The 18,953-nt window shown below is 42.9% G+C and overlaps 1 protein-coding gene across 4 annotated transcripts in view; it reads left to right on the forward strand.

Annotated features, from left to right (window-relative positions):
• Positions 1–18,953, forward strand: part of LOC115157332 (capping protein, Arp2/3 and myosin-I linker protein 3) — a 59,220-nt gene that overhangs the window by 23,266 nt on the left and 17,001 nt on the right. For all 4 annotated transcript variants that reach the window (XM_029705499.1, XM_029705501.1, XM_029705500.1 and 1 more), the window contains exons 9-20: positions 1,959–2,034; positions 2,179–2,267; positions 2,468–2,562; positions 5,297–5,383; positions 11,958–12,067; positions 12,156–12,233; positions 13,451–13,527; positions 16,473–16,577; positions 16,967–17,036; positions 17,128–17,209; positions 17,313–17,409; positions 17,502–17,556. In XM_029705499.1, coding sequence (XP_029561359.1) covers positions 1,959–2,034; positions 2,179–2,267; positions 2,468–2,562; positions 5,297–5,383; positions 11,958–12,067; positions 12,156–12,233; positions 13,451–13,527; positions 16,473–16,577; positions 16,967–17,036; positions 17,128–17,209; positions 17,313–17,409; positions 17,502–17,556 — 1,021 coding nt within the window. The remainder of the gene's footprint in view (positions 1–1,958; positions 2,035–2,178; positions 2,268–2,467; positions 2,563–5,296; positions 5,384–11,957; positions 12,068–12,155; positions 12,234–13,450; positions 13,528–16,472; positions 16,578–16,966; positions 17,037–17,127; positions 17,210–17,312; positions 17,410–17,501; positions 17,557–18,953) is intronic.

Raw genomic sequence — 18,953 nt, forward strand, 5'->3', positions numbered from 1 at the left:
AAAATTTGATTTAAAAAACAGATAAAAAAAACCTTATTGAACAGCGGGGACTGTGAAGCAACACAAACATTGGCACAGACACATGCATGCATGCATACAGACACACACACACACACACACACACACACACACACACACACACACACACACACACATATACACACTATACATACACATGATTTTAGTACTGTAGGTATGTGGTAGTGGTGGAGAAGGGGCCTGAGGGCACACAGTGTGTTGTGAAATCTGTGAATGTATTGTAATGTTTTTTAAATTGTATAAACTACCTTCATTTTGCTGGACCCCACGAAGAGCAGCTGCTGCTTTTTCTGAGATGTGAATATGATATGAGAATAACGTGCCCTCAGCAGCTGCTGCTTTTTCTGAGATGTGAATATGACATGAGAATAACGTGCAGGTGATCTGAGACTTGACTGTAGTCCTATGAAGTGACTGTCAGGTGCTCTAGTTCCAGCACGTCCTGTAGGCTGACCCTCTGACTGTCCGACTTCCCTGTCTACCAGGAGGCATTTGTGGTGCATCACTCTGGGCCGTCATTTCACATTCCCCCAATCTCTTCTGATTTCTGCCTTCTACAGTTACAGCCTCCGACACCATGCTTTGTCTGCTGACTGCTGTACTCTTCTACTGTATTTCATTCTTCCTGTGGACACCTTTCTCTCTCTGCTGCCTGTCTGGCCCTGCAGGAATAACCCAGGGGGTTCAAACTTCACCCCCACAGCGAGCTAAACCTAGTTCCTGTGTATCTCTAGAGTATAGCTGGCAGTCTGTCATGCTCTAGTGCCCTACAGGCCCCAAGGAGATGGATAGCGCTCGTAGACATGGACTAGAAGAGAAGCTCACCCTTTTATTGGAATTGTTGATTCAGGGAAATCGTGCCAGTAATCCAGGGTAAGAGGGTGCTGCTGTTGGCTGGTGGGGAACACTGGGAGAGGTTGTGGAGTGTGAACACACGCACACCACACACATCATTTGGCCAGCCAGAGGGAAGTCCTCTCCATGATGGCATGTGAAATGAGAACGCAGCCCTCAGCCATACACTGGACTGGGCCCTAATGTAATTGAGGGCATTCCCCTTTAAGAGCTCTATCTCTCTTAATCTGTTGCAGTTTCTCTCTGTTGATCTCTGTTTGCTGCTTCCTCTCTCTGCCACTTTCTCTCACGCTCTCTGCCTCTTTCCTTCCATCCCCTGTCTCTCGCCCTCCGTCCCCCTGTCTCTCGCCCTCCGTCCCCCTGTCTCTCGCCCTCCGTCCCCATGTCTCTCGCCCTCCGTCCCCATGTCTCTCACCCCGTCTCTCTCCCCGTCTCTCTCCCTCTGTCCCCGTCTCCCTCCCCGTCTCTCTCCCTTCGTCCCTGTCTCTCTCCCTCTGTCTCTCTCTCTCACTCTGATTCTCTCTCTCCCTCTCTCTCTCTCTCCCTCCGCCCCCCTGTCTCTCTCTCCTTCCGTCAACCTGTCTGTCTATCTTCCTGCATCCCTCTGTCTCTCCCTCCTACTGGACACATGGTGTGTTGGGCAGGATAAAATGGTTTTAGGCCGTTGGCTAGGATCAAAACATGGCTCTGTGGAACCTCACACTGAGTAATCCACTGACCTGGCCTCCCTCAGTCAGCCCATCGATCCTCCTCTCTGCCCTCTCTCCTTCCTCTCTCGCTATCAGTTTTGCTCTATCTCGCTCTTTCCCACCGCCCCAACAGGGAGAGTGTGCTGCAGAATCATACATCATTTCTCAATCCATCCCTACGGCTCTCTCTGATGAAGTTGTTTTGCTGGAGATAGTTTTTTTGTTTGGCTGTAGGAATGTATTATTTCATTTTTTTTTATCTAAGGCTGAAATTGTGTGTGTGTGTGTGTGTGTGTGTGTGTGTGTGTGTGTGTGTGTGTGTGTGTGTGTGTGTGTGTGTGTGTGTGTGTGTGTGTGTGTGTGTGTCTATTTCAGGGACCTGGCGGTGATGGTTGCTTCCATGGCGTACAACACTTGGTTCACCAAACTCTACTGCAAAGACATGCGCATTGTAACTATCCACTCTACATTACTGATTGCATGTGATATCTAGTTTTCTGTCTGTGTTTAGACAAGGCTACCAGGTTTTCATTCTTTCCTAGTTGGTTAGAACAGGAGCCTGTTCATGTAACAGTCTCTCTCTGTGTCGCCCCAGGGGTCAGAGGTGCTGGAGCAGGTCCTTCACACCGTCAGTAAGTCCAGCAGTCTGGAAGAACTCACTCTGGAGAATGCTGGCCTCAAATCGTGAGACTCCTCCCATCCACCTGATATGTCATCTCTCTCTTTCATCTCTTTTATCTGTCTTATTCTTGTCTTGCCATTCTGACTTCACTCTTGACTAGATTTTTCTCTACCATGACTCAGACATACTCTGATGTATAATGTATCACAGCAAGCATCAAAACAATATTTAATCCATCTTCTCTCTATATTGACTATTTTAGAGATTTTCCTCAGAAAATGGCGACAGCTCTGTCTGAAAACCCTGCCTCTGTGATCCACTCGCTCAACCTGGCCCACAACCCCCTGGACACCCAAGGTACAGGAGCCTCAGAGGCACTCTGTTACTCATTCACTCTTTTTCAGCATCAGTAATGTGTGTGAATGCCAGTCTGGGTGCATCTTTCTCAGTGTTTGCTGTTTACTCTGCAGATTGTGTGTGTGTGTGTGTGTGTGTGCGTGTGTGTGTGTGTGTGTGTGTGTCCTCCAATGTGAGTCAGGGTTGTCTGCGTGCCAAGAACTCATTAGTACATCAGAATGTGCCTTTCTGACACCTGTCACTCCCACTCACATCACTGTGTGCCTGTAGAGGCCATGTACTAGATTAGTTTTTTGTCTGCGTAAATTATGCACAAATGTGTATGTGTTGATTTTGCTGACCATGTACACACTACCAATCAAAAGTTTTAGAACACCTACCTACTCATTCAAGGGTTTTGATTTTATTTTTTACTATTTTCTACATTGTCGAATAGTAGTGAAGACTTTAAACTATGAAATAACACATAAAGGAATCATGTAGTAACCAAAATTGTTATACAAGATTCTTCAAATAGCCACCCTTTGCCTTGATGACAGCTTTGCACACTCTAGGCATTCTCTCAATCAGCTTCACCTGGAATGCTTTTCCAACAGTCTTGAAGGAGTTCCCACATATGCTGAGCACTTGTTAGCTGCTTTTCCTTCACTCTTTTATTTATTTTATTTTTCATTTCGCCTTTATTTAACCAGGTAGGCCAGTTGAGAACAAATTCTCATTACCAACTGCGACCTGGCCAAGATAAAGCAAAGCAGTGCGACAAAAACAACAACACAGAGTTACACATGGGATAAACAAACGTACAGTCAATAACACAATAGAAACATTTGTATACAGTGTGTGCAAATTAAGTAAGGATAGGCAATAAATAGGCCAATAGTGGCAAAGTAATTACAATTTAGCAATTTACACTGAAGTGATGTATGTGCAGATGAGGATGTGCAAGTAGAAATACTGGTGTGCAAAAGAGAAGAAAAACAAAAACAAATATGGGGATGAGGTAGGTAGTTGGTTGGATGGGCTATTTACAGTTGGGCTGTGTACAGCTGCAGCGATCGGTAAGCTGCTCTGACCGCTGACGCTTAAAGTTAGTGAGGGAGATATAAGTCTCCAACTTAAGTGATTTTTGCAATTCGTTCCAATAATTGGCAGCAGAGAACTGGAAGGAAAGGCTGCCAAAAGAGGTGTGGCTTTGGGGATGACCAGTGAAATACACCTGCTGGAGCACGTGCTACTGGTGGGTGTTGCTATGGTGACCAGTGAGCTGAGATAAGGTGGACCTAGCAAAAGCTTATAGAAGGTGCTTTACCTAGCGAAGACTTATAGCGGACCTGGAGACAGTGGATTTGGCGACGAATATGTAGCGAGAGTCCGACTCATCCCAAACCATCTCAATTTGGTTGAGGTTGGGGGATTGTGGCGGCCAGGTCATCTGATACAGCAATCCATCACTCTCCTTCTTGGTAAAATAGCCCTTACACAGTCTGGAGGTGTGTGGTTCATTGTCCGGTTCAAAAACAAATGATAGTCCCACTAAGCCCAAACCAGATGCAGAGTGCTGTGGTAGCCATGCTAGTTAAGTGTGCCTTGAATTCTAAATAAATCACAGACAGTGTCACCAGCAAAGCACCCACACACCATAACACCTCCTCCTCCATGCTTTACGGTGGGAACTACACATGCAGAGATCATCCGTTCACCCACACCGCGTCTCACAACAACACGGAGGTTGGAACCAAGAATCTCCAATTTGGACTCCAGACCAAAGGACACATTTCCATTGGTCTAATCTCCATTGCTCGTGTTTCTTGGCCCTAACAAGTCTCTTCTTATTATTGGTGTCCTTTAGTAGTGGTTTCTTTAAAGCAACTCGACCATGAAGGCCTGATTCACACAGTCTCTGAACAGTTGATGTTGAGATGTGTCTGTTACTTGAACTCTGTGAAGCATTTATTTGGGCTGCAATCTGAGGTGCAGTTAACTCTAATGAACTTATCCTCTGCATTAGAGGTAACTACGTGTCTTCCATTCCTGTGGCGGTCATCATGAGAGCCAGTTTCATCATAGCGCTTGATGGTTTTTGAGGCTGCACTTGAAGAAACTTTCAAAGTTCTTGACATTTTCCGGACTGACTGACCTTCATGTCTTAAAGTAATGATGAACTGTCATTTCTCTTTGCTTATTTGAGCTGTTCTTGTCATAATATGGACTTGGTCTTTTACCAAATAGGGCTATCTTCTGTATAGCCCCCTACCTTGTCACAACACAACTGATTGGCTTAAACGCATTAAGAAGGACAGAAATTCCACAAATTAACTTTTAAGAAGGCACACCTGTTAACTGAAATGCATTCCAGGTGACTACCTCATGAAGCTGTTTGAGGGAACGCCAAGAGTGTTCAAAGCTGTCATCAAGGCAAAGGGTGGCTATTTGAAGAATCTCAAATATAAAATATATTTTGATTTGTTTTACACTTGTTTGGTTACTACATGATTCCATATTTGTTATTTCATAGTTTTGATGTCTTCACTATTATTCTACAATGTAGAAAATAGTAAAAATAAAGAAAAACCCTTGAATGAGTAGGTGTTCTAAAACTATTGACCGCTAGTGTATGGTGTTGTCAAGGGTGTGTTTTTGTGTGTATTTTCTCTAATCTCTCTCTGTGTGTGTGTGTGTGTGTGTGTGTTTCTTTCACTCTGACAAACTTACTCCCATATGCGTTTCTCTCCAGGAGTGTCAAACCTCATCCAACTGGTGTGTCGCCTCAACAAAGGCCTTCGTCTGCTCAACCTCTCCAAGACGTCCCTCTCCTCTAAGGGTGTGTTCATCCCTCTCTCCTCCCTCTGTCCCCTGGGCCACAGTGCCCCCGTGTGATGGTCACCGCTCCACTGCTCTCGGAACCTCATGACCTCATATAGGGCCTGGGGTTTTCAGGAGAAAAAAAAGACACTGGGCCCTACTCATGGGACTCTTGAGCCATACAGGGTCCTATGGTTTATGTTCTCTTATGTTTGTCACATTTACGATTCAAATCTATTTATATATAAACTCAGCAAGAAAAGAAACGTCCTCTCACTGTCAACTGCATTTATTTTCAGCAAACTTAACATGTGTAAATATTTGTATGAACATAAAATTCAACAACTGAGACATAAACTGAACAAGTTCCACAGACATGTGACCAACATAAATTGAATAATGTGTCCCTGAACAAAGGGGGGGCCAAAATCAAAAGTAACAGTCAGTATCTGGTGTGGCCACCAGCTGCATTAAGTACTGCAGTGCATCTCCTCCTCATGGACTGCACCAAACGTGCCAGTTCTTGCTGTAAGATCTTACCCCACTCTTCCACCAAGGCACCTGCAAGTTCCCGGACATTTCTGGGGGGAATGGCCCTAGCCCTCACCCTCCGATCCAACAGGTCCCAGACGTGCTCAATGGGATTGAGATCTGGACTCTTTGCTGGCCATGGCAGAACACTGACATTCCTGTCTTGCAGGAAATCACGCACAGAATGAGCAGTATGGCTGGTGGCATTGTCATGCTGGAGGGTCATGTCAGAATGAGCCTGCAGGAAGAGTACCACATGAGGGAGGAGGATGTCTTCCCTGTAACGCACAGCGTTGAGATTGCCTGCAATGACAACAAGCTCAGTCCGATGATGCTGCGACACACCGCCCCAGACCATGATGGACCCTCCACCTCCAAATCGATCCCGCTCCAGAGTATAGGCCTCGGTGTAATGCTCATTCCTTTGACGATAAACGCGAATCCGACCATCACCCCAGGTGACATAAAACCGCGAATCGTCAGTGAAGAGCACTTTTTGCAAGTCCTGTCTGTTCCAGCGAGGGTGGGTTTGGGCCCATAGGTGACGTTGTTGCCAGTGATGTCTGGTGAGGACCTGCCTAACAACAGGCCTAGAAGCCCTAGAAGCCCAACCTCAGTCCAACCTCTCTCAGCCTATTGTGGACAGTCTGAGCACTGATGGAGGGATTGTGTTTTCCTGGTGTAACTCGGGAAGTTGTTGTTGCCATCCTGTACCTGTCCTGCAGGTGTGATGTCCGGATGTACTGATCCTGTGCAGGTGTTGTTACACGTGGTCTGCCACTGCGAGGACGATCAGTTGTCCGGGCATCTTTCTTTTTGTGTTTTTCAGAGTCAGTCTCTTTAGTGTTCTAAGTTTTCATAACCATGACTTTAATTGCCTGCTGTCTGTAAGCGGTTAGTGTCTTAACTTGTTATGGATAGGGGGCAGTATTTTCACGGACAGATAAAAAACGTACCCGATTTAATCTGGTTATTACTCCTGCCCAGAAACTAGAATATGCATATAATTAGTAGCTTTGGATAGAAAACACTCCAAAGTTTCTAAAACTGTTTGAATGTTGTCTGTGAGTATAACAGAACTCAAATGGCAGGCCAAAACCTGAGAAGATTCTCTACAGGAAGTACCCTGTCTGACCATTTCTTGGCCTTCTTTGCCATCTCTATCCAAAACAGGGTATTTCTGCTGTAACGTGACACTTCCTGAGGCTCCCATAGGCTCTCAGAAGGCGGCAGAACGTTGAATGATGACTTTGTAGCCTCTGGCTGAATAACAGTAGCGCATTTGGTAAGTGGACGATCTGAGAACAATGAGACGGGTGCACGCGTGCACGAGACGACTCTATGTTTACATTTTCAGTCTTTGAACGAAAACAACGACTCCCGGTTGGAATATTATCGCTATTTTACGTGAAAAATCGCATAAAAATAGATTTTAAACAGCGTTTGACATGCTTCAAAGTACGGTAATGGAATATTTTGAATTTTTTTGTCACGATACGCGTCACCCTTCTTTACCCTTCTTTACCCTTCGGATAGTGTCTTGAACGCACAACAAAACGCCGCTATTTGGATACAACTATGGATTATTTAGAACCAAAACAACATTGGGTGATGAAGTAGAAGTCCTGGGAGTGCATTCTGACGAAGAACAGCAAAGGTAATCCAATTTTTCTTATAGTAAATCTGAGTTTGGTGAGTGCCAAACTTGGTGGGTGTCAAAATAGCTAGCCAAAATAGCTAGCCAAAATAGCTAGCCATACTCAGAATGTTGCAAAATGTGCTTTCACCGAAAAGCTATTTTAAAGCTATTTTAAAATCGGACACCGCGATTGCATAAAGGAGTTCTGTATCTATAATTCTTAAAATAATTGTTATGTTTTTTGTGAACGTTTATCGTGAGTAATTTAGTAAATTCACCGGAAGTATTCGGTGGGAATGCTAGTTCTGAACATCACATGCTAATGTAAAAAGCAGTTTTTTGATATAAATATGAACTTGATTGAACAAAACATGCATGTATTGTATAACATAATGTCCTAGGAGTGTCATCTGATGAAGATCATCAAAGGTTAGTGCTGCATTTAGCTGTGGTTTTGTTTTTTGTGACATTATATGCTAGCTTGAAAAATGGGTGTCTGATTATTTCTGGCTGGGTACTCTGCTGACATAATCTAATGTTTTGCTTTCGCTGTAGAGCCTTTTTGAAATCGGACAGTGTGGTTAGATAAAGGAGAGTCTTGTCTTTAAAATGGTGTAAAATAGTCATATGTTTGAAAAATGGAAGTTTTCGGATTTTCGAGGAGTTTGTATTTCGCGCCACGCCCATCATTGGATATTGGAGCAGGTGTTCCGCTAGCGGAACGTCTAGATGTAAGAGGTTTTAACGACCGTTCCACAGGTGCATGTTCATTAATTGTTTATGGTTAATTAAACAAGCATGGGAAACAGTGTTTAACCCCTGTGCGGCCTCCGTCCCGTATGCGAAAAATCCTATCGCCATTATCATAACAAAATGTAATAATTTTTTTTTTTCAACATTTTTTTCAAATTATATCGTTTTATAGATACACCTCTCCTGAATCGAACTACGTTGTCCGATTTCAAAAAGGCTTTACAGCAAAAGCAAAACATTAGATTATGTTAGAGGAGTATATCGTAAAAGTAGCCACATAGCCATTTTCCGACCAACCACATGCATCACAAATAACCAAAAAACAGCTAAATGCAGCACTAACCTTTTACAAACTTCATCAGATGACACACCTAGGACATCATGTTACACAATGCATGCATTCTTTTGTTCGATAAAGTTCATATTTATATATAAAAACAGCATTTTACATCGGCACGTAACGTTGACAAACTATTTTCCCTCAAATGCATCCGGTGAAACAGTGCTACAATTTACTAAATTACTATTCGAAAACATTTTTAAAATGTAATATTGTCATTCTAAGATTTATAGATGAATATCTCTTGAAAGCACCTGTAATGCCAGATTTAAAAATAACTTTACTGGGTAATCACACTTTGCGATAAAAGGGGATGCGATACTCAGAAAATTACCTAGTAAATATAGGTCTGCGCCATCTTGGAACAATCGCATATCACATCTAGTCTTGTATACTATTGTCAATAATCCCTTACCTTTGGTTGTCTTCATCAGAAAGCACTTCCAGGAATCTCAGGTCCACAACAAATGTATTTTCGTTCAAAAAAATTACTCCTTTATGTTCCAAGAGCTTGTTCTTGTTAGCGTGTCTGAAGGCTGATCCAAATGCTCCGTCGGCCGCGGGACAGCTATTTCGAGAAAATGCATATTTTTTCCATTTAGGTTCGTTCAAACATGTCAAACGTTGTATAACATAAATCTTCAGGGCCTTTTTCAACAAGAGAGCCAATAAGATTCGAGGGGGACGATTGCATTGTGTTTCAAAACGTTTCGAAAGGGGAGGGAAGCCAGGGCCGCCGGCGTCATAATGGTGATGGCCCTCCTCATGTGACCAATTTCAACAGCGTCTCATTCATTCAGTTTTAACAGTAGGAGACTCAAACCACTTTGTAAAGACCGGGGACATCTAGTGGAAGCAATAGGAAGTGCTCAATGAACCATTGCTCACTGTGTGAATTACAGGCAAAGATGTGAAGTTGAGTCCACAATTCAGAATTCCACATCCTGTTACGATCGGTCTCGGGGTTTTGACTGCCATATGAGTTCTGTTATACTCACAGACACCATTCAAACAGTTTTAGAAACTTTAGGGTGTTTTCTATCCACAAGTATTAATTATATGCATATCCTAGCTTCTGAGTTTGAGTAGGAGGCCGTTTAAAATGGGCACGATTTCTTTTCAAAAATCGCTGTAGCGCCCCCTATCCTAGGGGAACGCCAAGAGGTTAATTAAACCCTTTTACAATGAAGATCTGTGAAGTTATTTGGATTTTTACGAATTATCTATGAAAGACAGGGTCCTGAAAAAGGGATGTTTCTTTTTTTGTTGAGTTTATATATTTACTCACCTTGGTAGTGAATACTGTATTGTTGGGAAAGAGTTCGCAAGAAAACATTTCACTGTACTGTTTTACACTGTGCACATGACAAATAAACGTTGAAACTAGATAGATTTACAGAAGAAGGATTGCCTCCTCTGAGTACAGCACAATGCAACATGCCTGTCTGCTGTCTGCTAATTTCCTCTTTAATCTAGGCGAATTAGGGATGAACATAATCTACTATATGGTGGCAGTAGTTTGGTAGAGCAGAGTTAGTTCTGCCACTGTATGTGGTTCGTTACTAACAGTTTGGTAGAACACAGGGCTAAATTACTAACAGTTTGGTGGAGCACAGGGCAAGTTACTAACAGTTTGGTAGAACACAGGGCTAAATTACTAACAGTTTGGTAGAACACAGGGCTAAATTACTAACAGTTTTGTGGATCACAGGGCAAGTTACAAACAGTTTGGTAGAACACAGGGCAAGTTACTAACAGTTTGGTAGAACACAGGGCTAAATTACTAACAGTTTGGTAGAACACAGGGCAAATTACTAACAGTTTGGTGGATTAAAGGGCAAGTTACTAACAGTTTGGTAGAACACAGGGCAAGTTACTAACAGTTTGGTAGAACACAGGGCAAGTTACTAACAGTTTGGTAGAACACAGGGCTAAGGTACTAACAGTTGGTAGAACACAGGGCTAAGTTACTAACAGTTTGGTAGAACACAGGGCTAAGTTACTAACAGTTTGGTAGAACACAGGGCTAAGTTACGAACAGTTTGCTAGAACACAGGGCTAAGTTACTAACAGTTTGGTAGAACACAGGGCTAAGTTACTAACAGTTTGGTAGAACACAGGGCTAAGTTACTAACAGTTTGGTAGAACACAGGGCTAAGTTACTAACAGTTTGGTAGAACACAGGGCAAGTTAATTAACAGTTTTGTGTAGCACAGGGCAAGTTACTAACAGTTTGGTAGAACACAGGGCTAAGTTACTAACAGTTTGGTAGAACACAGGGCTAAGTTACTAACAGTTTGGTAGAACACAGGGCTAAGTTACTAACAGTTTGGTAGAACACAGGGCTAAGTTACTAACAGTTTGGTAGAACACAGGGCTAAGTTACTAACAGTTTGGTAGAACACAGGGCTAAGTTACTAACAGTTTGGTAGAACACAGGGCTAAGTTACTAACAGTTTGGTAGAACACAGGGCTAAGTTACTAACAGTTTGGTAGAACACAGGGCTAAGTTACTAACAGTTTGGTAGAACACAGGGCTAAGTTACTAACAGTTTGGTAGAACACAGGGCTAAGTTACTAACAGTTTGGTAGAACACAGGGCTAAGTTACTAACAGTTTGGTAGAACACTTGCTTACTAAACCTGTTTTTACTATTTTGTTTCGCTTAAGAAGAAACGGTATTTTCTGCAATGAAGAGATTTAAAAATAGATTTTAATTTGCTGCTCTAATGTAATGGGCCGACTATATACACATATGTGTTTTGGTTTCAGATGAGGGTTTTATGTGATTAGTGGATGGCTCTGGTTAATAGTGCTGATTTTGGTTTCAGATGGAGGGTTGTATGTGATTACTGGTTGTCTCTGGTTAATAGTGCTGATTTTGGTTTCAGATGGAGGGTTTTATGTGATTAGTGGATGGCTCTGGTTAATAGTGCTGATTTTGGTTTCAGAAGGAGGGTTTTATGTGATTAGTGGATGGCTCTGGTTAATAGTGCTGATTTTGGTTTCAGATGGAGGGTTTTATGTGATTAGTGGTTGGCTCTGGTTAATAGTGCTGATTTTGGTTTCAGAAGGAGGGTTTTATGTGATTAGTGGTTGGCTCTGGTTAATAGTGTTGATTTTGGTTTCAGATGGAGGGTTTTATGTGATTAGTGGTTGGCTCTGGTTAATAGTGCTGATTTTGGTTTCAGATGGAGGGTTTTATGTGATTAGTGGTTGGCTCTGGTTAATAGTGCTGACCTGGGACTCTTTCCCTCCCCTGCTGCAGTTACTGTATTTTCTCTATGTTAACAGACTATTTGTTAATTGATACATTTTTCTCTCTGTCAGGTGTGGTGTCTCTCTCCCAGGCCCTCTGCTCCAGTGATGATTACACCAACTCTCTGCTTCACCTGGACCTGAGTAAGAACCCTGGGATTCTGTCTGGGGAGGATGCTACGGTGAGATCACACATAAACTCCACATATACAGTACACGCATGCAACATACACAAACACACTGACTGTCTCTCTGTTTATCACTCTCCAGAACATGTACCTGTTCCTCGCCCAGACTAATTGCCTGGTTCATCTGGACCTCTCTGGGACCGACTGCACTGTGGACTTGGTTAGTAGTGTCTCCACTCTGAGTGCTTCATGCTTTGATTATACAGTTAAAGATGCTTAACATACACTGTCTGATCTATGATCAGGATAGTCTAACTAACACGCATAATGAAGTGGACTTTGTAGTAATTGAAGTGGAGATGTGGATGCGCTAATTGGGCTATATAACAGTTCTGTAGTTCTACAAACGTATGAGCAGGACATTTCATCTGTATAACTTTAATTGGGCTATATAACAGTTCTGTAGTTCTACAAACGTATGAGCAGGACATTTCATCTGTATAACTTTAATTGGGCTATATAACAGTTCTGTAGTTCTACAAACGTATGAGCAGGACATTTCATCTGTATAACTTTAATTGGGCTATATAACAGTTCTGTAGTTCTACAAACGTATGAGCAGGACATTTCATCTGTATAACTTTAATTGGGCTATATAACAGTTCTGTAGTTCTACAAACGTATGAGCAGGACATTTCATCTGTATAACTTTAATTGGGCTATATAACAGTTCTGTAGTTCTACAAACGTATGAGCAGGACATTTCATCTGTATAACTTTAATTGGGCTATATAACAGTTCTGTAGTTCTACAAACGTATGAGCAGGACATTTCATCTGTATAACTTTAATTGGGCTATATAACAGTTCTGTAGTTCTACAAACGTATGAGCAGGACATTTCATCTGTATAACTTTAATTGGGCTATATAACAGTTCTGTAGTTCTACAAACGTATGAGCAGGACATTTCATCTGTATAACTTTGGGAGGAACATTCGCCCTAAAAACAGGAAGAATTTACCTCTGATGTTGAGCATGAATTTTGAATAGAATATTAGTGTATTCTGAGATGGAAAGCTTCTGTTCTGTCATTACTTGTTCCCAACTCACTCTTCTTCCTCTGGTGTCTTTTTGGGATGAAAGGAGAACACTCTCTTTATGGATGAGTTATCGTGATGATGTTATTGGTTTCATATCTTGTTTTCTCCAATGTAATCTCCCCTGTCGAGAGTCTGGTGGACCTTTTTCAAATTGTAATTTTCTTTTACTGTTAATAGATTTGTCAGAACATTTGCATTTTTGCTAACAGATTGTAATCTTGACTCTTAGGAAAATGACCATGAAACTGCAAAGCTTATTTTCATGATTGATATTTGTATGTATTTGTTGTTTTGTAAACGTAATGATTACTAATGTATTGGTTTCTCTCCATAACAGTTATTTGGTGCTCTACTGAGGGGATGTTGTGCTGATCTCTCTTACCTGAATCTCTCCAAGAACTGCTTCTCTCACAGGTGAGGTGTCTGTCTATCCCCTTGAATGGACCTTAATCCATTTCTATTTACTTATCTTAATTTGTCCCCGAGGGGCAACCACCAGTAAGCCGACATGACAGCTTATCATCCCTGAGGAAAGTGTCCATGTAGACATTCCAGTCTACATGGACTCCAAGGAGTCAGCACAAGACATTCTATCACAGATGGGCATTTACCCCTGTACCTACCACCTAGACCGAATTAGATAGAAATGTGTGCAACTGTACAAGTTGCCCCCTCATCTATCTATTCTGTCTCTGAACCAGTGTTTAACTAGTTTGGATCAGAACAATCTGGAGGAGCAGATCCATCTCTCACCTGGCCTCCCTCAGGACTGGCAGAGCAGCAACCCCATCGCTGCTCTGCATATTACTCCATTATGGAAAAGTTTCTGAAAAATGAGACTAACTTTAGAAGGGAATTATTGTTCAAATCCCCAGGCTCTCGCGCCACCATTTTCTCACTCACCCACTCACCTCCCTCGCTCCAGCTCTTTTCTCTCTACTATTTATCTCTCTCTCTCTCTCTCTCTACTATTAATATCACCATCCCTCTCTATCCTCTTTCTCCATCCCTCTCATGCCTCTCTTTCTCTATTGCATCTCTCTTGATTGTTTTCTCACTCGCTCGCTCCCTCCCTCCCTTTCTGTGTGTCTGTCCTTCACTAGGTCATGGTAATCAGCTGTATGTGTGGTAGCAGCCACTGGAGTCGTGGTGGTTCTGCCTGAGCTCTGATCACGCCACATGAAACGGGACATAAATCTGTTTGAGCTGATAAGAGGGAAAGACTCATGAATATTAACAGCCAGCGCTATCCTCTCTCTCTCTTTCTCTGTGTCTCTCTTTCCTCCCAGAGCATTGACTGTAACAGTGTGCAGTGTTTACCCTGGCCCTTCTGTGCTGTGTGTATCTGTTGCTCATCTCTATGTGACTAAAGCCAGCCTAAGTCTCTTGCCTGCAGCCCCGTCTGACAGGATTTATGCTGATGAGCCCATAGGTCGGATAGCACATGTTGGGAACACAGACCTGTTCTCATAATGTCATGCTCTGGCATGAGCCCCCATAAACCCCTTGTCTGCTATCGCTTTCTTTATCTTTCTGCCTCTCTCCACTTCCTCTCTGTTTAATTATTTGAATGGTCAGGCTAAAATGGGTGTAAATTATACGTTCTACAATTTAGGAACATTCCGTCCCCTGTATTACAATGAAATGCCTGGATGCTTCTGTTATCTGCTAACATGCTTAGAATTTGTTCATTCTTCATCTGGTGTACAACCACATATGTGCCGCTGAAGTGTGTGTCTGGGTCCACAAGGAGAAGATTTCACGCCTAGTTGTGTTAGCAGATGGTTTGATACAAAACTATTTTTGTTAAATTGTTTCGTGTTGTTCACATTCTCTGATATCATAAACTCAGCAAAAAAAGAAAGGACCCTGTCTTTCAAAGATAATTCGTAAAAATCCAAATAACTTCACAGATCTTCATTGTAAAGGGTTTAAACACTGATTCCCATGCTTGTTCAATGAACCATAAATAATTAATGAACATGCACCTGTGGAACGGTCGTTAAGACACTAACCGCTTACACACAGTAGGCAATTAAAGTCATGGTTTTGAAAACTTAGAACACTAAAGAGGCCTTTCTACTGACTCTGAAAAACACCAAAAGAAAGATGCCCAGGGTCCCTGATAATCTGCGTGAACGTGCCTTAGGCATGCTGCAAGGAGGCCTGAGGACTGCAGATGTGGACAGGGCAATAAATTGCAATGTCCGTACTGTGAGACGCCTAAGACAGCGCTACAGGGAGACAGGATGGACAGCTGATCGTCCTCGCAGTGGCAGACCACGTGTAACAACGCCTGAACAGGATCGGTACATCCGCATATCACACCTGCGGGACAGGTACGGGATGGCAACAACAACTGCCCGAGGTACACCAGGAACGCACAATCCCTCCATCAGTGCTCAGACTGTCAGCAGTAGGCTGAGAGAGGTTGGACTGAGGGCTTGTAGGCCTGTTGTAAGGCAGGTCCTCACCAGACATCACCGGCAACAACGTCGGCTATGGGCACAAACCCACCGCCGCTGGACCAGACAGGACTAGCAAAAAGTGCTCTAGTATGGGGCAGTGTGTCACAGCATCATCGGACTGAGCTTGTTGTCATTGCAGGCAATCTCAATGCTGTGCCTTAAAGGGAAGACATCCTCCTCCCTCATGTGGTACCCTTCCTGCAGGCTCATCCTGACATGACCCTCCAGTATGACAATGCCACCAGCCATACTGCTCGTTCTGTGCGTGATTTCCTGCAAGACAGGAATGTCAGTGTTCTGCCATGGCCAGCAAAGAGCCCGGATCTCAATCCCATTGAGAACGTCTGGGACCTGTTGGATTGGAGGGTGAGGGCTAGGGCCATTTCCCCCAGAAATATCCGGGAACTTGCAGGTGCCTTGGTGGAAGAGTGGGGTAACATCTCACAGCAAGAACTGACAAATTTGGTGCAGTCCATGAGGAGGAGATGCACTGCAGTACTTAATGCAGCTGGTGGCCACACCAGATACTGACTGTTACTTTTGATTTTGACCCCCCCACCCTTGTTCAGGCAAACATTATTCCATTTCTGTTCGTCACATGTCTGTGGAACTTGTTCAATTTGTCTCAGTTGTTGAATCTTATGTTCATACAAATATTTACACATGTTAAGTTTGCTGAAAATCTATACAGTTGACAGTGAGAGGACATTTATTTTTTGCTGAGTTTAGTAGTTATTTGAAGGCCTGCCATTTCCTGCAGTTGACTGTGCAATAATGGTGACCTAGCCTTAATGTCTATTCTTCTCACTTCTTTCTCTCTCTCATTCTCTCTCTTTCTCATTTGTTCTCTCTCCCCCTCTCTACCTCTCTCCCTGTCTCTTTATCTTTCAGGAAAGTGAGGGAGACTCTTCCTGTCTTCAGGCAGTTCTTCAGCTCAGCCTTCAGTCTCACACATGTCAACCTGTCTTCTATGAAGCTTCCTCTGGACACCCTGAGGTGAGATAGGGACTCCGCTCTGGCCAACTGCCAAAATGATGGACTCACTCAAGACCAGCTAACTCAGTCTATTATTTATTTACCTACCCTACATGAATTCTTTATCATGTTTGTTGGTAAATCTAAACTTCCGATCAAGTGAAGGTGTTTTTTTTTTTACCACACCTCTTGCATTTTTCACTTTAAGCACTTACTGGTCCTTGGCAAAGTAGTTTTAGTAATCTCTAAGCTCCTTTTCTCCAAAATCCTTTAAGACTGCTGCAGAACCACTCAGTGTGTGAATAGAAAAGCCACGTGGTTTCATTTTAGGAACATTTATGAAAAATCAGTCACAGCAAAATGCATTGATGTTTCTTGACCGCTTCTCTCTCCCTCCTTCCATTTTTCAGAGCTCTCTTCCTGGGCCTGTCTTCCAATCCTCACATCACTGATTTACACTTGGACATCAGCGGCTGTGAGGTGAAGTGCCCATCTGCTACAGTCTGAATTACCTTGCCTTCCTGTCTCTCCATTTGATTTAGTCTTCTCTCTCTCTCCTTTCCTCTCTCAGCTGAGGTCTGCAGGTGCCGGGGTGCTCCAGGAGCTGTTTCCTAGAGTGGCCTGCATCGGAACTCTGGACATATCAGACAACGGTGAGAGAGTGACCCTTACGCATGCAACAGTCTTATGGGCCTTTTCAGGGCTAACATATGGCAGTTAAAATGGATTATTCTGTGTTTCTGTCTTTGGTCTCAGGGTTAGATGGCGACCTGCTGGGTGTCATCCCAGCCTTCTCCAGACACCCCTCCCTCAAACACCTGCTGCTGGGCAAGAACTTCAACATCAAGGGCAGGTAGGGACAGTAATCCATTCGCCACAGGCACTCAGAAACACGCACTGGGAAGATGGATGTTGTGTCTTACACTGCCAATTCTTTGTCTGCAGGGTACTACATGAAATTTTGCAGAAACTAGTTCAGCTAGTGCAAGATGAAGAGTGTGTGAGTTGTATAATGCATTTGAACACACACACTGAGACACACAAACACCTACGCACTCATACATGTACGATACAGGTATATTTATGTACTCACATGTTTAACCTTCTCACCCACACACTGCCATACCCTTGTATGATGATGAACTGACACCATTATTTACTGCTGTTGATGCTGATAACTCACAAAAATAACATGAACATACAGCACTCAAAGACACACACACACACACACACACACGCACACACACTAGTGATGCGCCAGTCAGCTGTTTGTTTATCCGCCTGCAATTGCCAATAACCCTTCCGCAACAACCCGACTATATGTGATAAAGTGAGAATCTAAGGCCTGCATCCGACCTTAGCCTGCAAATATAAAACATACGCTGTACAGTCAGAGATGGAGTGATTTTCTTTTTTTATAGGCCTTTTTAGATCAAATCAAATGTTATTGGTTGCATACACATATTTAGCAGATGTTATCGCAGGTGCAGTGAAATGCTTGTGTTTCTAGCTCCAACAGTACAGTAATACCTACTGTAAGAATACAAAACAATACACACAAATCCCCAAAATAAAAATAAAGGAATTAAGAAATATCAGGACGAGCAATGTCAGAGTCCGGAATTTAAATACACCGAGCAAAAATATAAACGCAACATGCAACAATTTCAAATGTATAACTGAGTTACAGTTCATATAAGGAAATCAGTCAATTGAAATACATTTATTAGGCCCTAATCTATGGATTTCACATGACTGGCAATACAGATATGCATCTGTTGGTCACAGATACCTTGAAAGAGGTAGGACCAACACTTTACATGTTGCATTCAAATTTTTGATCAGAAATACAGTGTAGACATTGTTAATGTTGTAAATGACTATTGTAGCTGGAAACGGCAGATTTTTTATGGAATATCTACATAGGCGTACAGAGGCCCATTATCAGCAACCATCACTCCTGTGTTCCAATGGCACATTGTGTTAGCTAATCCAAGTTTATCATTTTAAAAGGCTAATTGATCATTAGAAAACCCTTTTGAAAATATGTTAGCACAGCTGAAAACTGTTGCGCTGATTAAAGAAGCAGCATGCTGTGGGGATGTTTTTCAGCGGCAGGGACTGAAAGACTAGTCAGGATCGAGGGAAAGATGAAAAGTGCAAAGTGCAGAGATCCTTGATGAAAACCTGTTCCAGAGCGCTCAGGACATCAGACTGGGGCCAAGGTTCACCTTCCAACAGGGCAACGACCTTAAGCACACAGAACATGTTTCCTCCAGATGTGTCACTTGGCATTCAGGCCAAAGAGTTCAATCTGGTTCCATCAGACCAGAGAATCTTGTTTTTCATGGTCTTAATCTTTATGGGCCTTTTGGCTGTTGTGCCTTTTACTGAGGA

The sequence above is a fragment of the Salmo trutta genome, chromosome 21 (assembly GCF_901001165.1).
Source record: "Salmo trutta chromosome 21, fSalTru1.1, whole genome shotgun sequence".
NCBI classification, from domain to species: Eukaryota; Metazoa; Chordata; class Actinopteri; order Salmoniformes; family Salmonidae; genus Salmo; species Salmo trutta.